The sequence below is a fragment of the Tamandua tetradactyla genome, chromosome 5, assembly GCF_023851605.1.
Source record: "Tamandua tetradactyla isolate mTamTet1 chromosome 5, mTamTet1.pri, whole genome shotgun sequence".
Lineage (NCBI taxonomy): Eukaryota > Metazoa > Chordata > Mammalia > Pilosa > Myrmecophagidae > Tamandua > Tamandua tetradactyla.
In genome coordinates, this window is record NC_135331.1 from 171,004,236 (window position 1) to 171,021,535 (window position 17,300).

Sequence of the window (17,300 nt, forward strand, 5' to 3'; positions counted from 1 at the left end):
TCTAGAAAGGGAACAATATACAGAAATATAAGAGATCTTCAGCAATGCACTACATGAATGCCAGAATCCTTTCTAGAAGTGAAGCCAAGCAGCAGGGGGAGAGGCCAACAGATGGGCTGGGACTGGGTGGTGGAAGTAAAGGAGAGGGAGGGTTGCTTTTTGAGGGTCTTGGATATTTCTCTAGTTAACTAGATTACTGTCATATACTGGTATTTGAAACATTCACAGTACAAAGGAGAGGAGGGCTGAGTTGCACTGTTTTGGGAATATACAAGTTTGGATGCTTAATTTTATCTTTTTTTTCATACTTATAGTATTTTTATGACCCGCCTTTACATGGAAGAGTCTAAAATAATTTAGCAGGAGTCAAGGAAAAAGAGTTGTATGTTTTCCTTTAAAATCCCAACCAAATTTCATATGCAAAATCTTGGTTATCTTCTCCTTACATACCTTATATAGCAGCTGTGGCATTCTGTTTTACCAAATTAGTGAAAATAAGCACATTCAATGTAAGGACACAGTCCCTTTTTCGGAGGTTTAAAATAATTGTGGGTGTCCTATAAGTGTCCTGCTCGCACCACCCTCAACTATCCACCGTGTATGGCAGCAATGTTCCTGGTGATGTTTACAGACTTGGAGCTGGGAAACTCCCTTAGGGAATGCCATTACATAGGAAAAACAGAATTTATGGTGTGCAGCTGTTTTGCAATTCAGACTAAACCCAGACAGGGAGAACTGTGTCTCTCTTTTTCCCTACTTAAGAAGGAGAGCAATTATCAGTAAACTTTTGGGTCCCCCAAGGTTCTTATATTCTAGAGCTGTATATTAAAAAATGAGTTTAATAGAGCTTGTGTTTCATTGGGCATAAATGTGGAAGGTATTTGGAAAGGAAAGAGAGAAAAAATAAACAATTATGGAAAGAGTATAATATCTAATGGATAGAACGCTGGAGTCTATGTGTTACATTTTGATCTTGGGCAAAGCGTCACAATTTTCAGTATTCTTCTCATTAAAGGAAATTATATATGAAACCCTTTAAGTTAAATGCATTATGAAAACACATGGCTCAGTTATTAATACAGTCACAAACTGTTTTTCGGATTTGGAAAGTTGTTCCTTTTAAGCAGCTCTTACCTGGAACACCTCCAACAAACACAGGCTCCCTGTGATCACCTGGTTTGGGGTTCAGGGGTCCGACCACATGGTTTACTTCCGAGTCCACATCCAACTGAACCACATTTGAATCCCTAATAACTGAAATGCGGGTAAAGATCGTCAGAAGTGGTACTGGGGTGACCAATTTTCAAGCGAAAGGGATTAATTTATCACAGTAATGGCTTTTATTTATCCCAGAATAAAATGTCACACTTTCCTCAAGATCATTAGAAATTTTAATACCTAAACAACCTGAACTATTAAGCAATCCCCGTAACATTTTCTTTCAAAAGGGAGATTTAGGATACTCTTCTGCTACTTTTATGTTCTGTGAATTATGTATGGTTTAAACAATTCCCCAACGCTATTTTGGCAGCATTCATATTTTCGAGTTACATGTGTCTTCAGTGTACACATTTTACTGCAATAACATCTGGTTCTCTTTTCTTGGCTGCTTCTAGACTGTCTTCTATCACCTATGAGTTATAGTATAAATTCTGACAAGCCATTATCTCACGGCTGGATGCTCAGGCCCACCTTTGTAGGAAACTCAGTTTTTCTCACCTGTAATTCTGTGCCATCTGCCATCGCAGAGACTCTGCTTCGGTGTCACTGAGGTGGAAAAGTCTCTGACACCGTTGTTGACTTTCACTATGACCTGCAAAAAACAGGCTCTGCTATATCATTTCACCTCGTCGCTCACTGTGTTAAAACCGAATTTCTTCAATGATTCACAAAGAAGCGCTCTTTTAACAAATAGCCATAAATATTAGCTTTGCAATTTTAACACAAGGGGTCACTCTTTCATAGGCTATAGAAACAGTTTAAACAGTGCTTTTTGGAGAGCACAAGATAACAGGAGAGAAGACAGGGCAAGAGGAATAATAAGAGAGATAACAGAATGAATCCTTTAGTCTTTAAATATGGATTATGTCGTACAAAGCAGGCTAAGGTGTTGGTGAAGGGCATGGGCTTTGAAGCCAGACTGCTTGGATCTTTATGCCAGCCCTCGTATTATCTTCCTCTGCCCCAGTTTTCTCATTTGTAAAACAAGGGTGATAATCTGAGTACCTACCTCACAGAGTTCTTAGGAAGATGAAATTCCATTTGAAGTATTTAGAATAGTACCTGACACACGGTATGTGCCATATATGGATTAGATTTCTTACAGAATATACTAGAACCCAGTTATATTAAGTTAAAGGCATCAATGAAAATATGTTGCTTTCCCCATATTTATTTGAACACCTTCTCGAATGTTCTTTAGTTATCATATTTTAGGATGAAAGTGGTATTTAATGACAACAGAATTCTTTTTCATTTTTTGCAATTGAGAATAACGTGTATGCGTATATGTATAAACACAGATATAATATGGATAGCTATAAAGATCGATGTTTTAGTATTTGTTAGTTTGCTTAGTGCCTCCATTTGGTGAAAAAAGTTCTCTCCCAATTCTTTTGTTAAAACCCTTTAATTATGTTGTTATTGTTGATGTTTCTTTTTTGTAGCTCTGCCATGCTTTCTTGGTTTTATGTTCTGTTCAAATCAATACCCAACATGTGAATCTGAATCCAAATATTGCCTCCAGTTAAATTTCCCATTTTTTTTTCAGTTAAGAAATATAGATGAAATAATTCTGTGAAATAAATATGCTGCAGATCTGGAGTCAGTCCAAGGTCAGAGGAGACAGACTGTTATAAGAAATATTTAAAGACCACACCTGTCCATTTTTCATGTGAACATTTAGGTACTCCCCATTGACACTGTGGCCATGGACAAGGATTCCTGAACTGCTTCTGGGACGAACTTCAAATGTAATCTCAAACTTCAGTCCAATATTGAAAGATTCATCTGTGGAGAGAAATACTATTAGCTCCCAGGAATAGCAGAATAAATTTTGCAACTGTGGTGCTATTTTGTAATGATATATTTTTGTATCTATTTTTGAACATTTGATGCATTTCTCAACAGTAGTAGAAAGTGGCATTTTCCATGTCAAAATCACTGTGGAACACTCTGTGGGGGACTAATATGCCACTGCTGTCATGGATGTGGGGCTAGAGACAAGACCCTGAAATACCCTATGTGCTACGGGAGTTTGGGAGAGGAGAAATGAACTCCAACTAGCAGTACTACTCAGTATTTCAAAAGTGAGAAGGAAAGACAGCCTAGACAGAGGAAGTGTGAACACAGGTACAGAGGCTGGCATGTTTGGAGATCCCCTGCAAAGGCTAGTGTGGTTGGATTGGCAGCTGCAAGGGGAGAAGGAGGCATGGTGAGTGGGGAAGCAGGCTGGAGCCCCATCAGGAAGGCTCTGATGATGAAGTTTGGTAGCTAGGCTTTTTAGTTTACAGTCATTGAGCAAGGGTTACAGACTTGATCAGATTTGTACTATCAAAATTCTTAAAGAAAAAAAGGTCATTGGCACCAGAGCTGCAGAGCACTTCAGAAGATAAAGGGCAGCAAAAGCAGTTAAGAGCTGCTACTGTAGTGATCCAGAATAGTTAGTTCTTATTAAGAATAGCTGTGTTCACTCCAAAATTGTGTGCCGTCTGTTAGGATTTTGTTTAATTTTAGGAACTCTTCTGTTCATCACCTGGCACAGTGACTGGTATTCAGTAGGCATGTAATAAAAACTTTGTTGAATGAACAAGATAGTAACAGTCAGTAGAATAAAAATCCAGAAATAAATATCTGAAAAATAACGTCCCCTACTGGTGCTGCAGGGCAGGGAGAATAAGTGGAAACTGGAATTCAGTGTGGACAAAGGGTCATGCCCAGAGGGAGCGGAGCGAGATCTAAAGGAGAGAGATGGTCAAGAGGTGATGCCGATCAGGCCATGGAACAGCACAGGAAATTCTGAAGGAGCCAGGATGGTCTTTGTCCAGAGATTTGGCAGCTATGGGGAAGCTAAGGTTGGAGAACAAAGAGGGATGGAGATGACATGTCTGATTTGGAGCGATAAGAGGGGAGCAGGGTGGTGCTTATGGAAAGAGGTCATCTTCTAGGGTTGAGTGAGTTTGGAATTCTTAAATTTTAACTATGGGTCCAGTTTTCCCTTATGATTCATTTTTTATAATATTGATCATGTTACCTAGAACCACGTATCCTCCTTCTCTTGAAAAGTACGTTCCTGTTTCCATCGGACCTTCAAAACAAGGGGTCACACTAAACGTCTGAGAAGCAGAGGTGATGGAGGCCCCATTGAGCTGAAGATTGCTGAGACAGCCACTGAAACTGTAGACTGAATTAATCTGAGAGAAGAAGACATTTTTTATAATCCGTTGTCTCAATACCCGCTGATGCACCAAGGAAAAACAAATTGAGGGGGTGTGAGTCCTGAGAGAAACCAAATAATCCCTTAGCTATATGAATAATCACTTATTTTCAAGATAGTTTTTTGAGGCTGGAATTATATAGTTGATGTCACTTAGAGTAATTAAGCTATGTAAATGTTTATATATACCATGATGAAATAAATTGCAACTGTGGTTTTCAAATTAAATATTAGAAGTAGCTTAGTTTTTCTTCAGTGACAGCTGTGCCAAAGATCACCTAGTGCCGATGAGGGCTAGCAAAGTTCTTAACTGTTAAATCTATCATGGCTAAATAAACAGCAGAAAGCATGTGTTTCTTGCTTTATTGGTTGTTTCGTTGAGAATTTATCGTAGCACAGGATGTAAAACTTGGATCACTTTAGACAGCTGATTTTACGTTATATATTTAGAAAATTTTCTTTCAAATATGTTGTTATGGAATTGGGCTGTTTACTTAAAATGTAACTATACTGTGAACACCCACTTTTTTTGCTTTTTTCACTTAAATATTAATGGATCTTAGAAATGTACTGTCTTCTTACAAGTACGAATCAAACCTATATTTAATTAAGAAAAATTTAATCCTTAGATGCATTTCCTTTATTGTTAAATTTTATTTTTAAAGGTGTGTTACTTTTAATTTTTTAATGATAAAATGCCATCTATCTTACTGTATCCTCACTTCTCCCCAAGGTATCCACTTTTTCTTACACATTTACAAATGCGTGCAAGAAACAAAAATAGGATCATAGTTCACATAATGGTCTGAAACTTGCTCTCTTCACTCAATAATACTTAATGAAAGAACTGTCTTTTTTTGTTGTTAATTCTGTACCCTAAAAGTATGGATACTTGCTCAGCCAATAAGCATCCCTTTGAGGCACAGCATTTCATGATACTCTAGCCCTTTGATACTTTTTTTTTAAATCTCACATCAAAAGATCACTCCCGACTTTGCAAGCCAACAGCCGATAGGACAGCATTCACTTTGACATTCCACCCCCAGTCCAACTACAATTTTATCTTTACCAGTTCCCCAATCTGTAAAGCGAGGGTCTGAATGAAATGATCTTCCAGCTGTAAAGATGAATGACGCTACCTGGCTGTGCCTGGCTTACCTGAACATTTTTCACAGCCCTTCCAGGAGCCACACCCCCCAAGTAAATAGGACCCTTGATTTTCCAGGCAGCTGCAGCGGGAGGGAGACTTTCTTCTAGGACTCGAAGACCATCGATTATCATTCGGCCACTGCTCTCTTCCCGAACAAATGTCACCTGGAGAGAGAGAAGGAAAGAGCACCTCACAAGTTGGGGGAATAGCTGTGTTGCCTTTTACCTTTTTACTTTGCTATTGCAGTTCTGTGGGAAATTTACAGACCATTCCTTTAAAAAGTGGTTCCTTTTCTGAAAGTCAGGGGTCTGTCTTTTCCTCTGCAATGCAGGCTCCTGACTATTCAGTTTTTGGAATGGGAGAAATTGTCCCTCAATTCTGTTTATGTTGCACAGCATATATCTTTATTGTGAGTTGTCTCTGGGCCTCACTGCTTTATATATGTAGGTGTTTTTTCCTATCACCTATTTACCATTCCATGTATTAGAGGAATTGAACCATACAGTTTTTGATGGAATGGCTTAAAGCTGTGGGCTTAATTTCAGAATATAGCTTGTATTTTAGTGGAGTTTCCTATTAATTTCTTTCCAGCTGGTCTACCCCACATCTTCTTTCCCTTTCCTGAATTAATTGTAATGCATTTTATATTGCTTACTTTGCCATTACATACATACTGATTTGCTTCAATATTTATATATTTTCCCTGTGCTATCCAGTCTTCCTGATTTACTCGTCACTTTGTCTCTTCCCCAGCTTAGCCTACTGCTTAGTGTTATAAAACACATGCAGGAATAATCGCTGGAAATTAAGAACCTATAAGCAGTGGGAAACAAAAGTCAAATGATAAATCATTAGAAACCAAACCGGTTTATGTTGACCACTGATCCATTGGTTAATAAAATTACATTCGGCCTGTCTCTCTCTTAAATAATGTGCTTTTTAAATAACAAGATTTTTATGAGGAATTAAGAAAGTTTTTGAAACTGAGCTCTAAATGTACAGCAGCAGAATTTAAAAATGGATGTTTCCAGAGAGATCAATAGTAGGGCATTAGTATCAGTCCAATTGACAATGGTGTTATTTCCTGATGATGCTGTTCTCTTCCTTCAACTTACATCATGCCACAATCCATCATTGTATTTCTCCTGGCTTCTAATCTTCAGTTTCTTGTGGCCGACATTAAACATGAAAACCAAGCGGCCATGGGCCAAGAATAGAGTCATGAAGTCATTTTCTTCTTGATCTGAGACATAGAAAATCATCCCATGGGAGGAACGAGTTTTCAGGCGAATGGAAAACTGAGATCTGGTAAATGAAAAGAAAAAGCTTACCTTATGTAAAATGAGATTGAGGATAATCTCCACCTTCCCAAAGCAAGACAGAAAAGCAGAGTAAATAAGTAGCCATTTTTTCTAATCCCAAGAAGCTTTACTTCTAATCATGCTTTAGTATTATTAATGAATACGGGTAAGCATAACTATTTAAAAAATTTAAATCTTTCTCTACTACCTTATACATCAGGGATATGTTTCAGTTAAGAATCATATTTTGTCTTGTTCTGAAAATATGGTTACATTTAATTTAGTAAAATTCTATGTGTTAAGGAACCTTATCCAAATGGACAAAATATTAGTGAATAACTGATATGCATGTAGAACTTTGTATAGAAAAATATGACTGGTATACTAAAATAGAGATTTGAAATTTTTTCCCAGTAAAAATTAATTGATGGATATCATGTAAAAAAAACCATCTGCATGTATAGAAATGGAAGTTTTCTAGAAATTTAGCTCTAGATCATGGACATGATACATTTGTTAGGTTATCCCCTAGTTTTATTAACTCTAAATTCTTCCCGAAGAATACAAAATGCTGATTCTGCCTATTAGGTAAGTAAAGCAAGTAGCAAATTAGTAGACATCAGAGATTTCTTATTGAATGTGCTGCCATATAAGGAGTGTACAAGAATATTTGGGTGCCAACACTATAGAAAGAAATCTTCAATAATGCTAAATAACCTGGTGACATGTGAAATACTGAATAGAGATGATAAGGATTTAGAGAAAATTTTAGGAAGGCCATAGACATACAGTTTTTGTAATTACAGTACTTTTCCTTATTACTTTCTAGCTTTTGGGATGCATTCCGCTTTATAATCTGAAAGCAGTTTGTATGGGGAAGGGAAGGTGATGACAAGGTTAGATGATGAGTCATAGGAAACTTGTCCCACCTTCCTTTCCTTGATTATCTTTTCTTTTTTTATAAAATGCAGCAAATTCCTGGGAGAAGGCTGTTGTATGCACTCACATTTGGGGGAAAAGTCACTGAGAATCTAATTTCTTGAAAAGGATGAATCATGTATTATTTAGATTTATTTTGATGTTAAAAGAACAGATTATCATGGCACAGAGAGGGTGATCCTAGGAAAAAGACTGCATATGGCAAACAAGGATAGAGCCCAGCCATGGCCTTAGGTTCCTAGAAAGATAGTGTGTACTTTACTTTTCACCAAAATCTCCTTTTAAGTGTTCAAACTCTTGGCGGCTGTTAGCTGTCCCTCCATACTGGTAGGCATGCTCTATTGCTCTAGGGCTGTTGGAAAGGTAACAGTTAGAGTCTCTTGGAACATTCCGCTGTAGGAATTTCAGGCCAACAGGATCCCATGAAGGTGCATCTTTATTTTTCTCTCCCTACACAAATAGGAAATAATAAATCATATTATGGGAGGAAAGTGACATACCAGCAGTAAAAATTCATTTTTGATATCCTTACTGTTAATATTAACACAAATAATAACAAAAGTATGTGTTGTTTGTGCATTTTACAGCCACGAACTACTAGAACCCTCTCTCTGACACCACAGGCAGACGGCAGCAGTGAATGCAGTGAAAACAAAGCAGCTGCAGCAACAACATAGCACATAAACAAATCCAAAATGCTGGTCTGTTTTAGTAAAGCCGAGCTACACTGCAGGAAGCTTTAGCAACAGCCGCTTTAGCAGTGAAGTGCCCACATCTTAAAGAATAGTGAGAGATGGAAAAGTTGGCAGTGAAAAAACCCTGAGAGACTCAAACAAGAGAACTCCCCTTATAGGCAACGGTATCACTTTAACATGTAGATTATTATTTATATAAGCTATGTGAAAAGTTAACATACTCAGCAACAGCTTAAAATATTGAAGAATATTTTCAGTGATAGCATATGTAACAAACTGTTGTGATGTGATATAGAAAATTTTTAAATGTTCCCTTGTGCTCTTAAAAAATTGCACTGCTAATTTTAATACTCAGATATTTGTGAAACTGTCCTAATATTTAATGGTTATTTAGTCTTAGTTGCTGAAACAAAATGAAAGGATGTAAATGCAAATAAATCTGATAATTCAGGTATTTATTCCTTTATTCAAGCAGATTATTGAGCACCTATGGGTAGAAGTGAAGCGGAAGGAAATCAGTGTCTGAGTGCCCTTCCATGGGTGGTGCCTGGTAGGGAATAGAAAGGTGAGTGAGAAAAAAAAAAAACTTCCTGTTTTTAAGGAATGCAAAATCGATTTGGAGAAACAGGCATATAAATGGTAGAATCGACACAGGTTGGTACCAGATAGAAAGGACCTTAAATTCCTTGTTAGAGGTTGGGTTTTGTTTTTTAGGTGACGAGTCATGAAGGTTTTAGAAACCTTCTAAAAGTGACTTGATTTAATCCATTCGCGAAGAAAGCTTGCAAAAAAAGAAGGGTGGAAGAAATTTTGGGGGGTAGAGAGGACCTGAAAACACAGCATAGGTCAGGATGAGAGAGAGGATTAGGCAGGAAAGACACCCTCTGGTTTCAAATTACTAAACAAACACATTTAGTTTCCTTTCTCTCTAATTCCCACCAAAATGTCAGCACAACTATACGTATGAAAATAAATCCACAGCAGTTCTGAAAATCTGGGAGGGTTCTTACCATCAGAACAAAACAGGGTGGGATTTCTGGAAGATATAACAGAGATTGGAACAGGTTGATGATAAAAAAAACCAATCTCCTATAGGCATAAGACAAGACCTCTAAAAAAGTGAGCTACAAGACCTCTAAAAAAGTGAGTTTTCCTAGCTCAATCCTAGAATCTAGTGGGCAGAGCTGTGTGTGCCAGTGTCCTGCACCCAGGCAGCTCTTAGGGCAGGGGTCTGGCAATGGAGATTCTACAGTGGTAGTTAGATTGGAGATATTGAGAGAGAATTGGAAGCTCATTGACTGACATATCCTAAAGGAAAGCCTACCTGATCCCACCTTTCTTTCTTTCCTTCTCAGTACAGTTGTCAGAACTTGGTACATGAGTCTCATAACTCATGATTCATTCTTGGATGATGAATATGCACCTAGTTGCCAATAATTTTTGGTCTAGGCCTTTTCAAAATGGCCATAGCTTCAAGTCCTGGGTGGGTAGCAGTGAGCTGGAGTGTGGCTTCAGGGACACTCTTTTCCTCTAATATATCTTGGGAAATTTCCCCTAGGCCATGTTATTTTCCAACCCTAGTCAAGAAACATGCTTTATAATGGGAGATATGATCACCTTTGTTTCATTCAGGGAAACAAAGCTTTGCATGGGAGCCGGAGGGTGAAGGCAAGGGAACAGTGGTGGGTTAGGGACTGGGCCTAACTCCAGCTACTCCCTGTTCTCTCTATGCCTGTGGAGAGGATCTTATTCTTGCTTAATCTATGCATCCACTTAGCTATGAGAAGAGAGCCACAGAGAACTGATGACCGGCACTCAGAAAAGTGTGGGACTGTTTGAACCAGCTCTACCTTTCTGTTTTTATGTGGGAATGCATGAACTAGGATCTGTCTCTTGTCTGCTGGCTGCAGCAAAAAACAAGAAACAAAAAAAACCCCAGACCAATAAACAAACAAACCCTCATATCACTATATATGGCAATCAAATACTCTATATCATCTGTGGATTTATGTTCTGGATTAAAAAAAAAAAGACAATTAAAATTGAATCATTGTTTCCCTGTCAGATGAAATAGAGACTCACTTTGCTATCCCAAAATGAGTATGTGGTGGGGAGAGTCTTACTGCACCCCACTAGGCTTTACCTTAACCAGTGTAATTTTTTTCTCTGAGGGCCTATTAGTTGCAATCACACTGGTGGTATCAATTTCAATTTAGCAATATTCTTTTATTTCAGCTAACAGCTAATCTAGTTGAGCTACTTAAAAAAAAAAGAGGTTAATGTGTTGTAAGGATATAGGGATATCTTGCACAATCCAAGAGAAAAAAAGGACAGTGGGATCCCACCAGGAGCCAGAATCAAGAATTAGAAAACTAGGAAGAACAAAGGAACTCTTTTACTGGAGGTTTCTGATAGCTCAGCTTTGTTTTTCTCAGTGCTGTTTTCATTCTTTCTTTGTAGGAGAACTTTTTGCCTTTCTTCCTTTCTATAAAACAACTTTCTCTCTTTCTCTGTGTAGGATTACCATAGAGCTCTTGGGTTTACATGTTTTCTATTCAATGACCAGCCCACACTTGTCTCTCTGGGTCATAATTCTAAGTTTCCAAGGGAGAGAATCTATTAGCTGAGATTAGTTTATTCTCAGAAATTAGTACAGTCTGGTCCCATCAACTGTAGCCAGGGAAGTGAGGTCGTACCTAAAACACAGGGCCTGCCATGGGGATAGGGAATCAATTCTCAGAAAAAGGAGTGGGTAGACAGATGCCCCAGAATGATGGCTATTATAATATGTAAAATGCTCATTATTGTATTGACTGCCAAAATGAGATGATATCTTCCCAATTAAATTTGAAAGCATAAAATTTATAACAAGTTTTGAGACTGGAAAATAATTGGTGAGACAGATATTATCATATGCTCATGGGGGAATATAAATCAGTGTTACCATTTTAGAAAGTAATTTGCCCTCTTCTAGTAATTCTTGTCCTGGGACTCTATCATAAAGACTTAGTCATCAATATGATCAAAGTTTTGTGAACAAGGATCTTCAACAATAAAATGAGCAAACTGTAAGTATATTAAATAGTTAAATGAATTATATTAAATGCATAAACTGGAATATTAGAAAGTTATTGTGAAAAGTTATTAGCCCAAATTGCTTTGACTTAACCTTGATAAATATTTAACCAGAGACCACAGTTTTTTCTTGACAGGTATTTAACAAGCTATTGGTTCAAGATAAATACAAAAGAAGATTAGCAAACACTGACATCCTATTACCATAAAAATGGAATCTATAGTGATTCTGTAACTGGTAATTACAATGTTGAGTTTCTGTCTAAGACTATTTACTAGGAAGGCTAAGAACTTTCCTATAACATGGAACCCATTAATTGTTCCAAGGATTGCTGATTGTAATCTTAAGATTATGAATGTTCATTAGGAAGCTGCATTTGAGTGAGAACTTCATACAGACAACAGTTTTCATGAAAAGTGGTAAACTGTGATCCACTGTTCTGAACTTCCCCATCAGACTCTGATGCTAACCCGCTGCCTCCGACCCCTGACAAGTCTCATGTACCAGCTAAAAAAGTGTCAGAATATGAAGACTTATATCATCTACCAAAGTCTCCGTCATCAATATATGAAGGTGATGGTAAGAGCCTATTGGAACGCACAGTATCCCTGAGAGTTGAAACTAGCAAAACCCTTCAGAAAAACCAGTCATTTTAAAAAGCCTTCTGTGTCAAATTCAGAAGGGAATCTAAACAACTGTTAAGTTTTGATTATATGTGAACAAAATTATTTTATTAACATTGATGAAGAAATACTATGTGGACAAAGGAGAGGTTTCATGGGGATCCTAAGGAGTGCTGCAAAAAAGTTGAAATATAAGAAGTGACCAAGATATAATGGTCAGTTTAAAACCACCAAAGTGAGAAACTGGTAGGGAGTCTTAACTCTTCCAGATGGTTCAAAAGCCAGCCTTGGAAAGCAACATTCCCCTGAAAAGATGCTCAACCTCACTAGCATTCAGGGAAATGCAAATTAAAAAACCATGAGATGCCATATTTGCCCATTAGATTGGCAAGATTCTAAAAATTTGATTATATCCAGGTTAACACTTGCATGGAACAAATGAGGCTCATTCAAAGCTATTTGTGGAAATATAAATTGGTATTGCCTCAGTATTGAAAATGCACATTCCCTTAGGCCAAGCTACTCCACTTTCAAGAATCAATCTTCCAGAAATGAAGTTTTACAGAGATATAACAGCTAATATTCACTAAACAGTTACTATGTGCCAAGTACTGCACTAAGGGCATCTAATGCATTAACTCATTTAATCCTCATTATAGCCCTATGATTCTGATTGCTAAATGCATTGTTCTAGGTGCTCAGGATACATCAATGAATGAAACAAAGGAGGTTGCATTCAACAGAGGAGAAAGAGAAAAAAATAATAAAGCTGAAAATAAATAAAGTATATAGTAAATTAGGATGTGATAAGTGCTTTGGAAAAGTAAATAGAAAAAAATGAGGGAGGTTGGTAGTCCTGGCTTAGGGCAGGAGGTGGGCGACAGTGTTAAATGAATCAGGATTGGCTTCATTGAACAAGTGAGATTTGAGCAATCCTAGAAGAAGGTAAAAGAGTTGTCCATGCAGATATTTGGAGGAAAAGTAGCTCAAGTAAAGACTGCAGGTAGAAGTAGGCATGGCCAGTTCCATGATCAGCCAGGAGGTCAGTGTGCAACGAAAGTGATGTCGGGAGTGAAAGGAGATGAAGTCAGTGAAGAAAAGGGGGCCTGGATCCTATATGGCCTCTTCTGACATTGTAGGGACTTGGGCTTGTACTTCAAGAGCACTGGGGAGTTACTTTGAGAGAGGAGTGACCTGGTATGACATATTTTTAAGTATCTGACTGTTGTGTTAAGAATAGACTTTCAAGGAGCAAGGGGAGGAAGCAGGGAGACCTGTTGGGAGACGGGAGCAATAACTCAGATGAGAGACAATGGTGGCTTGGACTGGGTGGGAGCATGGCGCCTGAGTGCATTGCTAAAATTGGACCATAAAGGGGGGATCGGCTGAACGAATGAGAAGGGATTAGAGATTTCAATTGCATCGGAGGCAAAGAATGTGCATGTCGGGAATAAACGAATGCAGAGAGGGAAAAGTCAGAGAAGAGAAGTTTAGAACTCAAGATTTTGATAATGGAACAGTTCTGGTTGATATCATAGCTCTACTGTGCATGTGAGTGGTGAAGTAAAGGTCAAAGAATTAGGAAAAACAAGGTGTGGTGTAGTGAATTGATTTGTGTGCCCATTTGGACATATTTTTTGGTCTTGGTTTGCATTCTGGTGCACCCACTGTCATTAGGATCTCTTGAAGATGTTACTTCTGTTAAGGTGCGGCCCAAGCAAATCAGGTTTGGTTTTAATCCAGATTACTGGAATCCTTTATAAGCAAAATGCAATTCAGAAACTAAGACAGAAGTGTAAGATCAGGAACTTTAATAATTACCACGAAGGTGACAAAATGCCTGAGGTGGCTACATGAAAGTAAGTGATACAAGGGAATTAAGTACAGTATTAAATAATATATATTACACATGCAAATTAAGAGAAGAGGGATTTTACCAGTGAAATGAAAAACTGTTGGAAGTAAAGAAAAAAAAAAAAAGCTGATTCAAATTGATGCAACAAACTTGGTAAAACAGAACATCTGATCCTACAAGAATCCCATCTTCCATATGGTCACAGTTGCAAACTAGCATCAAGTCTTTAAAGCACCAGGGTCTAAAGCTGAGTGTGTGAAAAGTGAGTTCATTCGGGAAGCTGGCACAGCATCATTTTTTACCTTTTTATTCTGACTTGTTTTAGGCCTTGAGGCATTTTTTCCTTTTTTGTGAAGGAGAAACAATGGTGAAGATTCGATGGGACACTCAGAGAGAGAAATGTGGACCTTTTCCGAATACCGCTGGAAATCTTCAACTTCCACATCTCGATCCACCCTGTGAAACAGAGGGGGGAAAGAAAGTCTAAAAATATTGTTCCGAATTGCCTGAAGAAAACACAGAAAGTCAAGGAACTTTGGCAATTAAGATGTTTTTGTGTGTGTGGTGGGGCTTTATCCATCCGCCACCTTAACCGGACCCTCTATATTATTTTTCAACCAATTAATCAGTGACCACATGGCTGGCACTATTAGTACCTTCTGACAGATGAACATCTTTTCCCTTACACACCCCCAGGATGACTGGGACACTTCCGCGTTCCTTCATCTGTATTAAATTCCGTCCTTGCTTGTTCTTGTACTCAAGGAACCCCCATTGTTTTTTTAAGAACTTAGATTAATGGCTTTGTTTAAAGCCAGGCATTTAAATAACTTGTCAGAAGGATTTGTGCTTATTACTCTGTGGAATATCATTAGTAATAAGGATGAAAATAATTGTACCTAGTATATATAGCTGTGCAAGGTAATTTATGTGCATTATCTCATTTAATCCTCACAACAAAGCTTCAAGGCGGAGGCTATTATCTGCTTTTCACAGGTGAAGAAATTTAGCCTTACTTGGTCAAGTCATAGGGGAATTAAAGGGCAAAAAACCCTACACACAAGCCCAAATATTTCATTTTTCCAAGAACATATGTTTTTAAATTATTGCCCTCTAATACACTTGAAAAATTTGTAGTTCTAAGTTTTGATGATGTAAATATTTTCATTATTGACTTGTTCTTCTTTCTCAATCATGCAGATTTATAAATAACAAAAATGTTATACCTGGTAAAGTAGGCATTACTTATACAGCCGGTGAAATTAGCATACTGGGGACTGACAGGTGAGCCACCGAAATAAAACTTCTTTTCACCTGCTTGTGCCTGATCCGCTTTCCCTTTGGTGGGATTCTTACTCCCAAGCCTGCTTTTATCTACTATCAGTTCATATCTGGAAAAAAAAAAAAAAGCTTTTTCACATATCACAGTTAACATTTTACCTTGAGTTCCAATCCTAGGGGGGATAAGCAGGTTTTAATAAAAAAGCCAGTGAGTTGCCAGAGTCTTCATGAGGCCCAAGATAAAATGGCTGAGTATTTCTATATGCAAAGAAAGACTTTTCACACCATGATTGGAATTTAAATAAGAAGTTAAAAAAACATAAAAACAAGAAGTTCAGATAACTTGACTAGTCATCTACATTACTTTTTTGTGGAGAAAATAACAAATCTCACGGTGATCATTTAATCACATTTGTGAGAGACCATTTTCAACGTAAAGCCCATTGAATGGATTTGATCCCAAATGTAAATGGAGACTAGAAAAAGCATACTGACATTTCTTTCGGTGGGAGGGCTCCAAAGAATTGGGCATAGAACATCACCAGTCTGCAACAGAGGTTTATTTTTAATTCTGGAAAGCTTTTTTTATTACACGAAAGAAATTCAGCATTCAATATTTTAAAGGTAAGGTTAGAGCTTTTAGAATGTAGCCTCAAACATATAATTCAAGAGCTACTAAACCACTATTTGCTGAGCTCCTTCTACGTGCAAAACCACATTCCATTAAGGAAGCAGAAGGCATAGTCACTCCCTTCACAAGATGCTGAGTAATTTTATAGTGTCTTGAAAATTAGTAGCAAGTTCTTTTTTATAAGGGAAATTGTGGCCTTCACCATTTTTTAAAATATTACAAAATCAACAGGATAGTCTATTATTATTCATAATGGTCTTTTGACAGAATCATGTTGTGCATAAAGGAATGTGGTAGGAAGACAATAAAGGGATGCGCTGTACCTTGTGGGTGAGACTGAGGTAATGATGAAGTGGGACAGCCCATCATTGTACTGCTTATCTGCCGACTGAACTTTAATTCCCTTTACATCCATCAGCACAGTGCCATTATCCAGTGAAATGGAGAACACGTCGGTCTGAAATGCAAGCATAGGGACTTAAGCCACAAGTCCAGGGATCCAAAAGATGGCTACATTTTCAATCTTTATTTAATGGTATTGTTTAAAGGAATGCATCTTAACAGGACACATGCTTGTGAAATAATTTCTATGAATAAGAAAAATATAATGTCATAATGTTGGCATTAGTGTTGCCTATAAAATTGGATGCGACTTTCAAAGGGGGGAACCCTCCAATATTCTGAGCTGAAATTTTTGATGAGTTTGTTTATGCTGAGAATTGTCCAGTCCCAGTGACTTTCCTAACAGGCATTTCTACTTCATCATCCATCTTAGTTTAATCCTCTTTGGAAATACAGTATTTGGACCCCTTGGGGATATCTGGCTGATTAGGCAAGGGTTAATTTGCTAGTTTGGGCTTTTTCAATGTTCCATTATTTTCATCTATAGAGGTAAAAGACAAATTTAAAAAAGCAGAAATTAACATCCATTTTTTCTGAATTTGCTTATTTGTCTTAAAATACTGGCAAATGATAATCTTGCTTTTCTTTCCTTACATAGGCATCAACCTCTAAAGTAAGTGCTCAAAAGAGGCAGCTTTTTGCCAAATGTTAGTTAACTAACCCACGGTTATCTAAGAGATTTGCTTGACAGAGGTGCATTAGCTAAATTCTCACAGTTGCTATTGATTTAAATGTGATAGCATTGTGACTGATAGAGGCAGTGTGTATGAAACGTGAATGCTGCTTTCATAAATTATATTATGACTGCTCTATCACTCTATGCATTAGTGATGATCTTTTAGGAGATAAATCAGTTGGATTTTAGGCCACCAAACTTCCAACAGATCTTACCTTATTCTTGAAATAATGTAT

General features: G+C 37.6%; 1 protein-coding gene across 2 annotated transcripts in view; it reads right to left on the reverse strand.

Annotated features, from left to right (window-relative positions):
• Positions 1–17,300, reverse strand: part of LAMA4 (laminin subunit alpha 4) — a 147,237-nt gene that overhangs the window by 3,168 nt on the left and 126,769 nt on the right. For both annotated transcript variants that reach the window (XM_077162698.1, XM_077162697.1), the window contains exons 28-37: positions 16,310–16,443; positions 15,301–15,465; positions 14,377–14,530; positions 8,088–8,275; positions 6,701–6,890; positions 5,594–5,749; positions 4,253–4,412; positions 2,879–3,009; positions 1,720–1,813; positions 1,135–1,254 (exon numbers count right to left, since the gene is read on the reverse strand). In XM_077162698.1, coding sequence (XP_077018813.1) covers positions 1,135–1,254; positions 1,720–1,813; positions 2,879–3,009; positions 4,253–4,412; positions 5,594–5,749; positions 6,701–6,890; positions 8,088–8,275; positions 14,377–14,530; positions 15,301–15,465; positions 16,310–16,443 — 1,492 coding nt within the window. The remainder of the gene's footprint in view (positions 1–1,134; positions 1,255–1,719; positions 1,814–2,878; positions 3,010–4,252; positions 4,413–5,593; positions 5,750–6,700; positions 6,891–8,087; positions 8,276–14,376; positions 14,531–15,300; positions 15,466–16,309; positions 16,444–17,300) is intronic.